Here is a 17,168-nt window from a genome sequence, read left to right on the forward strand (position 1 = left end):
GAGCGAGCTGGAAAATCAAACTGTTCCCAAACCCCGTGGGGAGGAGGGCCACAACATCATGGCCACCAACAAAACTCAGCAAAGATTGTTCTTGCTCGGACTTTAACTTCTGGATTTTCGGCTGCGTTGCCACAACGGACCGAATGGCTTCACTCGCATCTTTCTCCCCCGCCATTACGGAACTACAACTCTAGCGCACAACCTCGACGTCATCGTTCTCAGCCACTCCCTCTGTTCGCTGATTGGACCGCCAAAAATTTGACTGGAGAAAACCCTAGACTATAGCGCAGACTATACCGCAAACCGCAAACCCAGACGTATGCTGCGTTCATAGACATCGGAAAAAAAAATTCCAAGTGAAAACGTCATTCACGTCACTTCCTGTGGGAATCAGAGGTGGGAAACTCGGGCTAGATTTTGCTAACTGAGTTTCCCAGTTGGTGACGCCTTGTTGACAACTGACGTTTGATGTAGGCGACTTTGGTTCACTGAACATATTTCAATGACAATAAACTGTTTATTGTGGACAAATGCCTCTGCCAAGAAACATAACATGTTTCAAATTATTTATAAATAGGCCCATGTATAAAAAAACAACACCTTATCCGTGTCCTTTCCTGTCCGTTGTCCTGCAGAAAACACAAACAGCTGTCCATGTGCTGTTTCTATGCTCGTATAAGAAAACAGCAGCAAATCTTTTGTTATTGTGGCCTCCTTGTTTTCACACACCTGATGCTCTAGGCTCCGGCCAACAGTTGGTGGCAGTCATGCAACAAGTTGTTATGCCAATATAACAGAAGAAGAAGAACACGCATCCAGACCATGTGAACGCTGGCAGTCGGAGAAACATCGTAAAAACGGGGGCGGCCCCTGTTATTCCCAGGTGGCATGAACGTAGCAGTAGTACTGAAGGGAAATGAAAATTGAGCGTAAGTACGTAGGAGGGCGGAACCAGGCTATCTAAGTGGCCCGTCCTACACAGAATTACATGACACCAATACAACAGTAATTAATTCCACAGCTTCCAGTCCAATGTCCACACACAACATTCACAAATAATCACAAATAAAACATACCACAGCAGCCACAACACAACAGTGCAACCCATAAATTGTCCAACTAGAGCCAAACACCTCATACACACAACAAAAACACAGACACAAAAAAATTATGTTTTCTTTTGTTTTTAATTTTATAAATATTAAACTTTCCTTGTTTAGATTTCTCTTGTCTATAACATCCCAACTCCTGCTGATGTTACCACTCTCAGTGTTGAGGTCAAACCAGAGGCCGACTGCACCAGCAAAAGACCCAAACTCAGTCTGAAACTAACATCCCTGTAAGTAATCAACAAGCAGATCCACGACATTGACAAATACTGAAGTTTTTGGCAAATAATCCTCTGCATCTACCAACTTGAACTATGTAACTGTTGGTGGATGGACAGGGGAGGAATGTTTACAACTTGGTAGCTAAAACTCAGTTCAAACAAACGGTAAATGGAGCCTTCCAAAGCACCAGATTGACATCATATTTTTATGGTACTTGCATTACAGATATAGTGGAAATGAGTCCAGCACAAACATGGTTATCCTGGATATCAAAATGCTCTCCGGATTTGTCCCAGACCCAGAGTCTTTGAACATGGTGAGTGATTACAGTAACTTTAAACTGAGTAGTATTTGTGTCAGTTGTTGTTGTCATGATAACAGCTGATTAATGTCTCCTCACAGCTCAAAGGTGCCCTGCTGGTGGATCGTGTTGAACAAAAGGAGGATCATGTTCTGGTGTACATACGGGAGGTGAGAGGGATTTAAAGTGACAAACAAGAGATGATTCTCTCCAGATTTGTTACTGATCATGTTGTCTGTTTTTCTTACAACAGTTACTGAAGGACACAGGCATCAACCACAGCCTAAAGCTCATACAGGAGCACCAAGTGGAGAACCTGAAGCCAGCCGTGGTCAAGATCTACGACTACTACCAGCCAAGTAAATCAGTCCTCTCTAAACCTCATTCACAGAAGTCACAGCATACACTGCTCCGTGGTAGCTGTACAACAACCTGAACAGTTATCAGAATAGTCATTTATAGTATGTTAAATATTATGGGCTATTGAACACATGATGCAAGTTTGACTCATTTTCTACTTTTTTCCCCTTAAGGTGACCAGTCTGATACAGAATACATCCACCCTTGTGTTGCAGGTAACAAACTATAATAACATACAGAAGCACTATGACGTAGGAAAAAGGAAAAGGAAAAAACATTTTAGAACGTTGCAGCAGTCTGATGGTGTCGCCTGCGACTCGGCTTGTCAAGTCGCCATTGGCTGGTTTTAGAACGTAAGGCACGTCACCTGTTTGAACAGCCAATTAGCTCGTAGCGAAGTCAGCTGGTCAAGTCAGTTACAAACTGTCAGCTGGTCGAAAATGAGGATACTTTTAATTTTCCTCAACTGTTACATCCGCCCTCTTTTCCCTTATCAAGAGAACAGTGTTACTAAGGAAACATACACTGTATATCTATGAGCTGTAGCTCACCTGTTTCCAAGAAGCACAGTGTTATCATCATCCGTTCCCCTGGTGACATGCTGCCTCGATAGTTAATGTTTGGCTGATTAGAGGTGACACCAACTCCCCTGAACAATGGAACTGCTGACTAGACGGGAGAAATGGACAAAAGAGGGGAGATCTCTTGTCTGTTATGTTATGTGGGGCGACCTCTAGCTCAGCCGGTAGAGCGTGCGCCCCATGTAGGCTGAGTCCTTGGCAGCGGCCGGCGTTTGAATCCAATCGGTGGCCTATTTGCTGCATGTCATCACTTCTATCTCCCCCCATTTCATGACATTCTTCAGATGCTCTATGAAATAAAAAAAATGCTAATGGACTACTCCAAATTCTGACCCTTTGTTTGTTTTTGTTTTTGCCAATTCATCACTACTGGAAATTATTAACTATCCTCATTCATATGCTACAAATTATATCCAGCTACGAAAAAAAAAAGTTCAAATGGAAGTAGGTCTACAGAGAGTCGTTGCTATGAAGAGGATACACTGTCTCGTATAGTAGCATTGGTGTAAACTGTCAGGTGTCAGAATGTTGCAAATCTTTGGTATGAACCGGCTTAAGTCTTCGCATTGAATTTTTATTTTTCATTATTTCTGTTGCAGCTTGAAGAGCGTGTGGTCAGTCCTCGAGTCGTCCAGAAGATACATATTATGTACTTAACACCACGTCTGTTTGTATTTCCTTGTTAGTATTCTGCCACAACCCCTGACAGCTGTGTAACTACTGTGTCTGAAGTGAAATACATGCATAATGGACAATTAAATAATGTGACGTTAATGTCCCGCTTGAAACTGATCTTTTGTTGAACTTTTTCCACTGTTTAATCTTTCTGCTGTGTATTTATGGTATGTGTTTTATCCAAAGACCAGAAGTTGTGCAGCTCAGCTTAGTGTGGAAATGTGGTCACAAAAGCAAAAAGTGTTCTTTAGATAATTTATATAATATATAAACTATATCAGACTCTTGGAAAAATCTACAAATCCCATCTCCTAAAGTAGTTGGAAATCAAAGTTTAGCAAATATATTGTTTTAATAATATGCATGTAAACCCTCACCAACTCAGGTGAACAGGCTGAGATAAATGACCCTTGTGCTGCAGCTAAAAAAAAGTCTTAGTCTGTACATCTTAACCTACAGACGCATACAATACAGCTCAAGTATTTTGAGAAGATTGTTAATCTTAAAGTGACTTATTTTTCTTCAGTTGCAGCTTGAAGACGTGTTCCCAGTCACATTTTAAATAAACCATACATTTAAGGACTGTGTATTCAGTGTCTGCTTGTGTATATTTGTGTTAAACCTGCATGTATTCATATTTTTCTGACCACTTGGGGGTAGCAAATAAGCTGCCAACACAAGACTGACACTATTAGTTTATGAACATGTTGGCAAACAATTCCCTATTCACACAAGCAGACGCAGGCAACATTAGCATACATTTGGTTCACCTGAAAAATGCAATATAATATAATATATATAGTATATATACAATACTACTTTTAGCTCAGTTTTGACTGAAATTAGACTTAAAGCTATCCAGGTGACCAGAATTACAACTTTAATGGAATGATTTGAATTGTTTGCTGGATAAGTTGATGCTACTGTATATCACGGGTCTGCTCCAAGAAATAGGTTGTTTGGATTAATTGGCTCCCTCAAAACTGGAACATGGACCGGTCCAAACTAAGAATAAAACCAGGGGAACCTGAGATCAGCAGGTCACTGAATGTTTAATTACTAGGAATCATTCTGCCTTTACCTTTATGAGGAAAAAGAGGGAAATTATCTTTGAGTTAAAGTCAAAATGAAAAGTTGTTTCGCAGCTGAGAAAACAAGGAAAGTGTGTTTCATATTAATAGTTTTATATTGCCAATATTAAGTTTTTGTATTAAGTCAAGTAATTAGACCTTACATTTAAACAACAATACATAAGATTATCAGTACCAGCTGCAGTGTTATTCAGGAAGCGACTGTCATGAGTTCAATAAGGGGTGCTATTTATTACATTACATTAGTGCAGATACATAGCTGAGCTTGCACTTCTTGTGATGGATTTCAGCATAATTAATGTACTTATTGATGTCTAAAAAGTCCCCATGTTTGAGAATGAAGAGGGCAACCACTGCTGTGATGGTACTTACCTGCAGTATCTCTAACTGGACAGAGTGGCCTTCAGTGATCAAATTAGAAAACAGGACATCTGCAAGCTCATCATAGACTCTGCTGACAAACTAAGGATCAATCATTCTCTATTACTGAGTATCCACTTTGGTTTTTACTTTAAACCCCACACAAAAGTTTCAAAACTGCAAGGTTAACCCTCATATTGACAAATCAGACTCAGACAGCAGGCAACCAACAAGTGAGTCAAAGTACCTGAAATTGTAATCAAAACTTTACTTTGTAGACAATAGTATTTTACGTGCTGATGACAAAATATCTGTGAATTCCAGCCAGGATGACACACAACCACTAGAGGGCTCCAGTGCACAGACCCTGGTGTCCCAGCTGAAGATGTTTGTAAGAGCCAGGTCAGGCTAAATGTGACAGAAATTGAATGTCAACTGTACCCCTGCCTGTCCATGTTCAGTGTGATATGTTTATGAGAGAGGCTACACTCCTCCATGGTGACAAAATCTGGTGTGGTTTTGCTTTACACTCTCTCCAATTTGCTCTCTTATGTCATTCTACGTCATAAATTTGAAGTTAAATCAAATTCTACTCTTTACAATTAATTTATTTTACCTTGTTTTTTTTCTTACTCAATTTCCTGTTGACTGAGTTTGAGTTCCTGTAAGTGGTGCAGCTTTCTTGTTTTCTCGTCATCACCCTCTTCACTCCAAACAGGAAAAACATTATTTTTAATATTTTTCTGATAAATTATTAGTTGGGGTCAACTATAGAGAGACATTGAATTATTTTTAATGCAGATGTTTAAGTTGAGGAAAGGTTCTTCAAAGATTTACAGATGTATGCTACTGTTTGCATTCAGTAAAAGTTAAAGGGTAAAAGTCACCCATGGTATCTAATCAGTCTGATCTAATATCACCCAAACAGACTTAGGTTAATGCACATTAGTCTGTCTCTTGGACAATGTATTGATCACACAAAATATGATGTGTTGAGTAATTAGTAAAAGTTGTTTCTTGAGTGTTTCATCAGCCATCATTGTTCTGTCTGCTGTAGTATTTTATTACCACTTCTGTTTTATGCCCTTCAACAATCAGCATTACTCTCCGATAATGGCCTTTTGTAAATATTGCATTGTTACAAAGAAACACAAATACAAGTTTCAAAATAAGGTCAGTGGCGTGGACCCTTTTTCACAGCAAATATTTTAAATTGTCATAGCAGCAAGCACACAGTCAAGTCCAGTCAACTTGATTGTCATTTCTGCAAAATGTGCCAGACATAGAGCAATTAAAAAAACATTTCTCTCCGACCCACAAGTATAATATAAAAGATAAGAAATATAAACAAATAAAGATAAAATTATAGGTAATATATACATTACAAATAAAAAAATTAAGTGCAATATGATGTAATATGTGCAAATAAGATAAAGAAAGATAATTAATATATGTATAATTACAAAAGCTAAGTATTATGTACAATACAGAAATAAATTCAAATAAATGCAGGTGTTACCAAGTCTCTGTTCCATTCCAATGAGCCAGTATGCAAAATACCAGGGCCCTGAACTTTATCAGCTGAATTGAATGCAGCCATCATTAATGTTATTAGTTACACCTGCTTTCCCTACCATAACATGTCAAAATGTCTGGGTAGTCAGGGTATTTTAGCATAATAAAAAGCAGACTATAACCATACAAAGGCATCAGTGAGAGATGCTGGATCTGTCTGTCCTCAAAGTGCCAGAAATCTACAAGGACTACACCTCCGTTCTGCACCATCACCTGCATAATCCAAGTGATAAAAAAACAATCAATTCAATTAAAAGACATAAGCATGTCTGATGTTTCTTAAATCATAGTTTTTCAGAGCAATACAATACAGATTATTAAAGCAATGTTCATATTTGTAACAAACTAAAACCCTAATCAAGGCAAATATGTTTTTCATGTTTAACCTTAAACAAAATCCTGAACAATTAAATTTACCAGAGCTGACACTTGCAGGTTGTTAAATAGCTTTAATTAACATTGTCAAAACAATGAGTAATTCATAACAAACTGCACAATATTTAACACAAAACCTAAATAGCATATAGTTCATACGCCTGTAAAGTAGGATTAGCAGGAACATTGATATTGGCAAACAGATGACCCAGGTACAGGTGAGTTGGTGAACAGGGTTATGATATGAACTAATATAAAGATAAGATAAGCCTAGTGCAGCTGTTGATGTTCACTACAAACAAAACTTGCAAATGGTTATGGTTGTAGTCCATCGTCAGCCATAGGAAGATCTGGAGCAGCAGTGGGACTTCCAGCCTTCATGGTTGGTGATATGACACTGTGCAGCTATGATGCAGCAGCTGAACAGTGGTCGAGTCCTTCAGCCCCACCTGAAAGAAAAGAAAGTGAAAATGTCTTGATCTGTTATTATAATATAACAGATCAATATATATTATAATCTATTTATTATAATGGTGAAATTGTACTTAACGTTACAACTTTTTATAAAGACTGATATGAATTCATCATTTTCAGACTAATGTTATATGAATGATTGAAGACTAACAGTGATACGAAAACTAACATTACAGTTTCTTGTGTTCTTTCAGTTAGCTATATCATGGCTCTAACATGACTGAAATTAACCAAATCCCCAGGAACATGGTTAACCAAACGAAGAAAAAATACAAAGTGGGGTCATTAAAAATACACATATTGTCATTTATCCGTCGTTTAATCTAGCTAAACTCTGTAAAGAAAAACTATTCGTTTACAGAAATCAAGCTAGGCTTTTTTTCAAATGTAGACCACATAAGACCAGGTCCAGATCCAAAACCACTATATCTAGACTTGTGAAATCTGGACTACATTATCCCAGAGAGGCTAAAGATTCTTTAAAACACAATTTCAGATTTGTGAAAGCTTTATTCTATTTGTGAAAGTGCAATAGAGGGGGATTTCACATTGTTTTCATATATATAGACCACATCAGACACATCAGAATAAGGGAATTCTTCCTTTATGGCATTTTCACAAATAGAATAAAGCTTTCACTAATCTGAAACTGTGTTTTTAAGAATCTTTAGCCTCTCTGCGATAATTTAGTCCAGATTTGACAAGTCTAAATATAGTGGTTTTGGATCTGGACCTGGTCTTATGTGGTCTACATTTGAAAAAGAAAACTGAAATCTCGCTTTACTGCATTCTCATAAAGACAATAAAGCTTTCACAAATCTAAAAGTGTGTTTTAGACATAACTAGAAAATGCATTTCCTGCGGAAAATGCGTGGGAATGCTGAATAGCTGAATTGCTAAAGCTAAACTGGTTGAATAGCTTAAATCATTAAGAAGAAGTTGAAGTAGTGAGAATAGTTGAAAAAGTGGAAATCGTTTTAATATGTATGAATTTCATTAAAAAGTTAAAAGCTTATGCTAAACTGAACTGTTGGCTTCAAAAGTTGAATAATGACAAAAGACGTAGAACATTGTGAGGTCTGAGTATATTTTCTAACTGATAATCACTCACAAATGCAGAAATATGAAACAAATAGTACGAAAAATCTTAAAGCTTAAATGCACTACACGCTAAAAAATCAGGAAAATTGTTAGAGTTGGAAGCTAAACTGCATTAACCAAGTGAAGAGCTAAAATACACTGTTAGAAAAGCTTGAAGCTGAACTGTAATACTGTCAAAGATGAAAGTTGAAATGAATTACCTAAAACGGCTGAAAGAAGAAATACTTTGTATTATTATTAGACACTGCATAGAAATAAAAAGCATCAATCTAGCTGATATGAGATGTGAAATATATTAGGTAAAAAGAATGGGGCTGAACAAAAGAAACAGAAACAGACAGACAGAGACAGACAGACCGAGACAGAGAGAAACAAACAGAGAGACATGGACAGACAGACAGAGACAGAGACAGGGAGAAACAGAAACAGACAGAGACAGACAGACAGAGAGAAACAAACAGACAGACAGAGAGACAGAGAGAGACAGAGACAGGGAGAAACAGAAACAGACAGAGACAGACAGACAGACAGACAGACAGAGAGAAACAAACAGACTGACAGAGAGACAGAGAGAGACAGAGACAGGGAGAAACAGAGACAGACAGAGGCAGGGAGAAACAGAGAGAGAGAGAGAGACAGCGACAGACAGAGAGAGACAGAGACAGACAGAGAGACAGAGACAGTCAGACAGAAGTGGAACACTAAAGCTGTAGACTAATGTTCATATTACTGCCTGTAGTATTCAAGTCAACTGTCTGTGAAAGGGTTGTCATGGTAACGTATGACCAGTGAAAACACCCTTTGAAGTCTGTGATGAGATCTCTTTGATCTTTAATCAGGTTAACGACCGTGTCACCTGCTGAAACTGTCAGCTGGCCACACTGGAGCTGTTCAAAGACACAGAGCAAGCTCTCAAATAAAGCCTCAGACTGCTAAAACGATAAGTTCTATCGGTGAAATGATGTAATCGTGAGCACCACAAGACCTTTGTGAACGTATTGATGTAAAATTTATGTTGATAAACTTAAAAATGTGGGCATATCAGCGATTTAAAAAAGTGGTTCGCTCTGCGTTTCGCTGGGAAATGTGGAAGACTTTTAATATGGCAGTGGATGGAGGAAAATGTGGAACTGTCGTTATTTGGAAGCTCATCGAGCCAACAGTATAAGGCATATTGCAAAAGTGAGCACACTGTCTGAAACTAGACAAAAATACCTACGTTTTGATGTATAAATTGTGTATGACAAGTAGATATTGTGGGCGTGAGAGCAATTTATAGAGAGGGGACAAAGATTTTATTCCTAAGCTTCTGCACTCTAACGATGACATCATCCACTCTAGGACACGCAATACACACTCCATAGAAACGCAGAAAAATCCTGAAATGATCACTAAACTTAAACAGCTTTTTCACAAAAACTATAAAAGATATCAAACTGAAAAGCAATAGTTTAATACCTGAATATTTTGTGAACATTTTAAAGTTTGTTTGGCGTCTGTAGGTGAAAGTATGAAGGAGCTGAACATTTTGGGAGCGGAAGAAGATTTGAAGGATTTGAAGCATGCTCTCATTCACTTCAATGTTAAAAAAACGTCATAAAAAGCTGAATATTTTAAAAAGTATAAATAGTAGAAAAAAAGTTGAAGAAGTCCCATCATTAGCTGAAAGAGCTGAACATTTTAAAAGTTGAATGGTTTTAATAGCTGAATGTATGCTGAAGTTACGGAGAGCCAAAAAACGTACGGAATAATAAAAATAAGCAGAACTAGAAAATGCATTTCCTGCGGAAAATGCGTGGGAATGCTGAATAGCTGAATTGCTAAAGCTAAACTGGTTGAATAGCTTAAATCAGTAAGAAGAAGTTGAAGTAGTGAGAATAGTTGAAAAAGTGGAAATCGTTTTAATACGTATGAATTTCATTAAAAAGTTAAAAGCTTATGCTAAACTGAACTGTTGGCTTCAAAAGTTGAATAACGACAAAAGACGTAGAACATTGTGAGGTCTGAGTATATTTTCTAACTGATAATCACTCACAAATGCAGAAATATGAAACAAATAGTACGAAAAATCTTAAAGCTCAAATGCACTACACGCTAAAAAATCAGGAAAATTGTTAGAGTTGGAAGCTAAACTGCATTAACCAAGTGAAGAGCTAAAATACACTGTTAGAAAAGCTTGAAGCTGAACTGTAATACTGTCAAAGATGAAAGTTGAAATGAATTACCTAAAACGGCTGAAAGAAGAAATACTTTGTATTATTATTAGACACTGCATAGAACTAAAAAGCATCAATCTAGCTGATATGAGATGTGAAATATATTAGGTAAAAATAATGGGGCTGAACAAAAGAAACAGAAACAGACAGACAGAGACAGACAGACCGAGACAGAGAGAAACAAACAGAGAGACATGGACAGACAGACAGAGACAGAGACAGGGAGAAACAGAAACAGACAGAGACAGACAGACAGAGAGAAACAAACAGACAGACAGAGAGACAGAGAGAGACAGAGACAGGGAGAAACAGAAACAGACAGAGACAGACAGACAGACAGACAGACAGAGAGAAACAAACAGACTGACAGAGAGACAGAGAGAGACAGAGACAGGGAGAAACAGAGACAGACAGAGGCAGGGAGAAACAGAGAGAGAGAGAGAGACAGCGACAGACAGAGAGAGACAGAGACAGACAGAGAGACAGAGAGAGAGAGACAGAGACAGACAGACAGACAGACAGAGACAGACAAAGAGAGACAGAGACAGTCAGACAGAAGTGGAACACTAAAGATATAGACTAATGTTCATATTACTGCCTGTAGTATTCAAGTTGACTGTCTGTGAAAGGGTTGTCATGGTAACATATGACCAGTATGTGTGCGTATGTTTCTGTGTGTGTGTGTGTATGTGTTTGTGTGTGTGTGTGTGTGTCTGCATATGTGTGTGTGCGTGTGTGTTTCTGTGTTTGCATGTGTGTGTGCATGTGTGTGTGTGTGTTTGCGTGTGTGTTTCTGCATATGTGTGTTGCTGGGTGTATGTGTGTGTGTGTGTCTGCATTTGTGTGTGTTTGTGTGTATGTGTGTGTGTGTATGTGTGCGTATGTGTGTTGGTGTGTGTCTGTGTGTGTGTGTGTGTGTGTCTGTGTGTGGCTGTGTATGTGTGTGTGTGTGTGCGTGTCTGCATATATGTGCTTGTGCGTGTGTGCATGCATGCGTGTTTTGGTGTGTGTGTGTGTATGTGTGTGTCTGTGTGTGCGTGTCTGTGTGTGTGTTTGCATGTGTGTTTTTGTTTTTGTGTGTCTGTTTGTGTCTGTGTGTGTGTGTGTGTGTTTGCGTGTGTGTGTGTGTGTGTGTGCCTCTGTGTGTGAGAAAAGACAGACAAAATATAATGTTTTTTATGTCTGGTGAAAAGTGCTGTGTCATGCTATAAAGATTATCACAACATTACGTTACATCTCATTTAGCTTACACTTTTATCCAAAGCAACTTCCAATTGCTATATATGTCAGATGTAACACGGCTCAAAGTGGGCTTCGAACCTGGGTCTCCCAATCCAAGGGCATGTGTCATAAAAGAAAAAAGAAAAAAGAAAAGGAAAGAAAACAGGAAAGAAAACAAATTGCTATGGGGATTGAGTGTTCTGCTTAAGGACACATCAGTTAATGTAGCAGAATAAGATTTGAACCCAGGTCTTCCATGTCAAAGGTATGTGTCATAACCACTACACTATGATTGAAAAGTGTTAGAGTTGGAAGCTAAACTGCATTATCTACGTGAAGAGCTAAAATACATTGTTAGAAAAGCTGGAAGATGAACTGTAATACTGTCAAAGATGAAAGTTGAAATGAATTACCTGAAAATGTCTTAATATTTAAAAAAGTATAAATAGTAGAAAAAAGTTGAAGAAGTCCTATCATTAGCTGAAAGAGCTGAACATTTTAAAAGGTGAATGGTTTTAATAGCTGAATGTATGCAGAAGTTACGGAGAGCCAAAATAAAACGTCAATAGCTGAATTGCCAAAGCTAAACTGGTTGAGTAGCTTAAATCCGTAAGAATAAGTTGAAGTAGTGAGAATAGCTGAAAAAGGGAAATAACATCTTGGTCAGGGACACATTGACAGGTGTACCACAGTGGGATTGGAACCCATGCCTCCCACACCAAAGGCATAAGACATGCAGAAATGTCTGAAAAGGCTGAAAGACTGCTGCTGCTGTCTGTGAAAGTGTTGTCATGGTGACGAGTGTTTATAAACATCCTTTGATCAGTTAACGACCGTGTCACCTGCTGATAAACTGCACCTGCTAATGCTGAGTGACAGACAGTGTGAGAGAACCCTTCAAACAAGCCTTCAAACAAGCCTTAATAAATCCACAACAGTACATGCTATCGAAACACCGACTTCACCGTTAGAGACACAAGACCTTTGTGAACGTATTCATGTAAAATTTATGTTGGTAAACTTAAAAATGTGGGCATATCAGCGATTTAAAAAAGTGGTTCGCTCTGCGTTTCGCTCAGAAATGTGAAGTATGTTAAACAGGGCAGTGGATGAACAGAGATGTGGAACTCTTGTCATTTGGAAGCTCATCGAGCCAACAGTATAAGGCACATTGCAAAACTGAGCACATTGGCTGAAACTAGACAAAAATACCTACGTTTTGATGTATAAATTGTGTATGACAAGTAGATATTGTGGGCGTGAGAGCAATTTATAGAGAGGGGACAAAGATTTTTTTCCTAAGCTGCTACACTCTAACGATGACATCATCCACTCTGCCAGACGCAATACACACTCACTAGAAACACAGAAAAATCCTGAAATGATCACTAAACTTAAACAGCTTTTTTACAAAAACTGTAAAAGATATCAAACTGAAAAGATAGAGCCGGATAACTGAATATTTTGTGAACATTTTAAAGTTTGTTTGGCGTCTGTAGGTGAAAGTATGAAGGAGCTGAAAATTTTGGGAGCGGAAGAAGATTTTAAGGATTTGAAGCATGCTCTCATTGACTTCAATGTTAAAAAAAAGTCATAAAAAGCTGAATATTTTAAAAAGTATAAATAGTAGAAAAAAAGTTGAAGAAGTCCCATCATTAGCTGAAAGAGCTGAACATTTTAAAAGTTGAATGGTTTTAATAGCTGAATGTATGCTGAAGTTACAGAGAGCCAAAAAACGTACGGAATAAGAAGCAGCAGAATAATAAATAAAGAACAGGATAACAATAGTTGGAATGCTGCTGAACAGCATTCCCACTAATAAAGAAAGAACAGAATAACAATAGTTGGAATGCTGCTGAACAGCATTCCAACTAATTAATAATTTACCTTAATGACTAACACTCTTTCAATAGGGTCAGAGGTTCAAAAAACGGAGGATCAGTCACTCAGCAATGTAAGTTATATTTCCCAGCTGAATTGGACGCTGTGAATTGGAAGCTATCTTCAGCTTTAAAGGTCCCATGGCATGAAAATTTGACTTTATGAGATTTTTTAACAGTAATATGAGTTCCCCCAGCCTGCCTATGGTCCCCCAGTGGCTAGAAATGGCGATAGGTGTAAACTGAGCCCTGGGTATCCTGCTCCACCTTTGAGAAAATGAAAGCTCAGATGGGCCGATCTGGAATCTTCCCTATATGACGTCATAAGGGGAAAGGTTACCTCCCCTTTCTCTGTTTTGCTCGCCCAGAGAATTTGGCCCACCCATGAGAAAGAGAGAGACAGGCTTGCAAACGAGCAAAGCATGGCAGTTGGTCAAGGCCACACCCCCCGGTTACAGAGTAACTGTCTGCAACGGACGTTCTAGTATAGCAAACGCACCCTCAACGAGGCAGGGATCATTTCATTGGTCAACACTACAACTGGCATTCTATTGGTTGGGGAATTTTGACAGGGTTGTAACCTTGTTGTTGTAACTTTCTCTTAATACATCCATGGTTGTAACCAGTGACAGTAAACAGATAACGTGGTTAACCTTTATTTTCCAACCTCACACAAACACCTTTTGTTCAACAGTATTACCACGCTACATTTAAGCACTTGTCTATGTGTGTCTAAGTTATGTTTTGACTTCGGTGCATGTCGGTTTAACATTACTAACTGTGGCTAACTTGGGAGTGCATCGCTGATGTCTGTTAGCACAATTAAACATGCAGCAAGCCACATCATGTGTCAGATATCTTTATAAAACATTCTCCGAAAAGCTCTAACACGGCGGGGAGGTCAAGTGTAGCTTTAGGTGAGGATACTAGACGCCTACCAGAGCTGCAGCCAAGTATCTACTGGCTGCAGTGCTTGAATGTGGTTATGGCCATGTCCAGTCAAACCCACCAATAGAAACTCTAATCTAAGCTATTTTTGACTCAAAACTTTTTGACATGGAAGCAAACCTTTTTCACTCACAAGAAAAACTTTTTGATTCAAAAGGAAAACATTTTGTGATGCAAAAAAGATAAACTTGCTTTGTGATTGCAGTGAGAGAATGCTTTCAAACCTTTTTTTTTTTTTGTTTGGTTATAAAGAAACAAAAATAACTCCATAGGGATAGGGTCTGCACAAGTCATCTGGGAAGTGTTTGTTATTTATTTGTGCTTTAGAACGTAATCACTGTGAAACTATCATGAAAGCTTTATCTCTCCCTACTGTACAATGACAGATTCAAGAAGCTACAAAACATAGGCCTATTAGTTCTGCTGATATAAAGATGGACAGGTCTGGACTGGAGTATATAATGTTAGCTGTTCACTGAATATGACGTGTAAGCCCCACCCATTTCTAGCACTTAAGGTAATTGTTTGATTGCTCCTGGGTGGACCCAGGTGATCTGAATTGTCATGACCAGGGATATATACAGATGTAGACTGGTGTAGAATAATGTCCTTACTATTTGCAGATAAATATAATAAGAATGTAAAAGGTTGTCAGCTGTCCAACACACACAGCAATCTCGAGGGCAGGGGAGAGGTAAGGAGATGCACAAATAGACTCACACAAACACTGACACGTTCCTGCCCTCGAGATTGCTGTGTGTGTTGGACAGCTGTTTTCTGTGTGTGTCTGTGTGGTGTGGCCGGCCGTGTGCGTGTGTGAGAGTTTGCGTACCCAAGTCTGTGTGTAACAGAGGGCAGTTAAGAACGGTGTGTCTGTGTGAGGCTATTTTTAGAAATGCTTCTCTGCATGTGGAAGGGACAGCAGCCCAGGGAAGAAATCTCCAGGGCAAGAATAATCATGTATAAAAACTTGGCAAAAATGTCATAAAACACGTGGAGAAATGACATAAGAATTTAAATTTCCCTTCAATTTAGAAGCCTTAAGTATGCTTGCTTCCGAAGCGTAATAAAATGAATGGGAGAAAGATTTGAGGATAAAAGTAGGAGAAACAAGGCTCAGGCCTGGGAAAAAAATGAAGAAAAAAAAGAAGGTAAATGATTAACAGCTGGCATGCGTGATTTGCGTCTGGAGCCCAGACATCAGTGACTGATCATCCTGGAGGAGAAAATCTCCAGCCTCTACTTCGTTGAAAGATGAGAGGACTGACTGTTGGGCTCCGGGGCATCACCTCCGTCATCCTAAAAGAGTTGGACCGCTTGTTTTAAGCTGTGAGGCATCTACAATGATTTTACTTTTAATAAAATGATTCAAAATTTGATAATTTTATAAGGTTTTGGATTTTGCTATGGTTCTCCACTGTCACATTTGGTCACGTCATTGCGCCAAAGAAATGAGTGACATTTGTGAAGATGGGAAACAGAACAAATACATCTGATCCCTGTGAAGAAACAGAGCAAGTTAATTCAATTCTGATAAAACATCAGACTGACATGATTCAAATGTTATTTTTATGAAAACTAAATATGATGATGTTACTGTGAAACCATTAAGAATTATGTTAAAAAAAACGGGGGTTTTGGTTAATGAAAGTGGATTATTAAGAATGAGGCAGTTAATGTAAGTGTAAGATAAGATTGAGTCGGAGATCTGTAAGATTACAGGGGAGAACAAAGAGAAGCTGATATATTGATAATGATGTCCTTACAGAAGAACAAGAGGAACAATTGAGTTCAATACAATGATTTACAAACTGATAAAAAGTATTTCTCTGTGGTCGATATTAGAGGTCGCCCGATGTGGGTTTTCTTTGCTGATGCCGATCTTTAGAAATCAAGGTCAGCCGATGGCCGATAAATGCTGCTGATTTATTTTGGCCGATATGTGCTTGTTTTTAAACCTCTATTTGAAAGATAAAATGTAACACTAATATACACAGAATTTCTCAACAAAAACATTTATTGAACACTTCACCAATCTACACTTGTAGCCTATACTTCAATTAAAAATGTATAATGTAAAAATCATACTTGGAGAGGTGTGTAATTTGTGTATACTTATTTTTTGTTTACATTACTTCACGCAGAGACTGGGAGAATTATATACTGGGCCTTGGTGTGGACATGGGGGAACGCAAAGCTAAATATGGAGAGAAAAAAAATGCATGCACAGTAAGAAAGATCTCTGATTTCACAAAAAATGTTGTAGTCTTTTGATAGGCCATTAAATGATGGTTAAGGTTGTTACTTATCGGAGACGTTTTTTGTGGGTGTGTATACATACATATATATATATATATATATATATATATATATATATATATTTTTTTTTTTTTTTTGAACAGTTGTTTTTTATGAATGTTTGTGGTAGATTTCTGCAATTTAACTGAGTGAATACTACTTTATGATCTCTTGCAGGATCAGCCTGGTTGTAGCGCTATCCTATTGCATGCAGAGGGAGTTTGAAAGACAGCCGTTTATCTCGCCCCTCGGATTGAGCCCTGTCAACGGAGAGTTCCCTGACCCAACATCTTGATGTGGTCTGTTCAAGCCTCCAGGAAGAGCGCCGAGTCTAAAAGCCACCATGGGCTTTCTGGGCCACCCCATGGCCCAGAAAGACTT

General features: G+C 38.3%; 1 protein-coding gene and 1 long non-coding RNA gene across 3 annotated transcripts in view; both read left to right on the top strand.

Annotated features, from left to right (window-relative positions):
• LOC116038990 (alpha-2-macroglobulin-like) overlaps window positions 1–3,361 on the top strand; it is a 71,606-nt gene extending 68,245 nt beyond the window's left edge. Inside the window, exons 33-38 of one of the 2 annotated variants that reach the window (XM_036001694.1) lie at window positions 1,221–1,339; window positions 1,557–1,647; window positions 1,734–1,802; window positions 1,886–1,991; window positions 2,166–2,207; window positions 3,173–3,361. In XM_036001694.1, the coding sequence (XP_035857587.1) occupies window positions 1,221–1,339; window positions 1,557–1,647; window positions 1,734–1,802; window positions 1,886–1,991; window positions 2,166–2,207; window positions 3,173–3,177 (432 nt within the window). In that variant the 3' untranslated portion in view covers window positions 3,178–3,361. The remainder of the gene's footprint in view (window positions 1–1,220; window positions 1,340–1,556; window positions 1,648–1,733; window positions 1,803–1,885; window positions 1,992–2,165; window positions 2,208–3,172) is intronic. The other variant, XM_031283732.2, reaches the window with a different exon arrangement.
• Window positions 2,265–2,994, top strand: LOC116039012. Its single transcript, XR_004102223.1, has 2 exons — window positions 2,265–2,425; window positions 2,563–2,994. It is a non-coding gene; the product is annotated as an uncharacterized LOC116039012 (long non-coding RNA).
• Window positions 3,362–17,168: the final 13,807 nt, after the last annotated feature.

This window comes from Sander lucioperca, chromosome 5, assembly GCF_008315115.2.
Source record: "Sander lucioperca isolate FBNREF2018 chromosome 5, SLUC_FBN_1.2, whole genome shotgun sequence".
Classification (NCBI taxonomy): Eukaryota; Metazoa; Chordata; class Actinopteri; order Perciformes; family Percidae; genus Sander; species Sander lucioperca.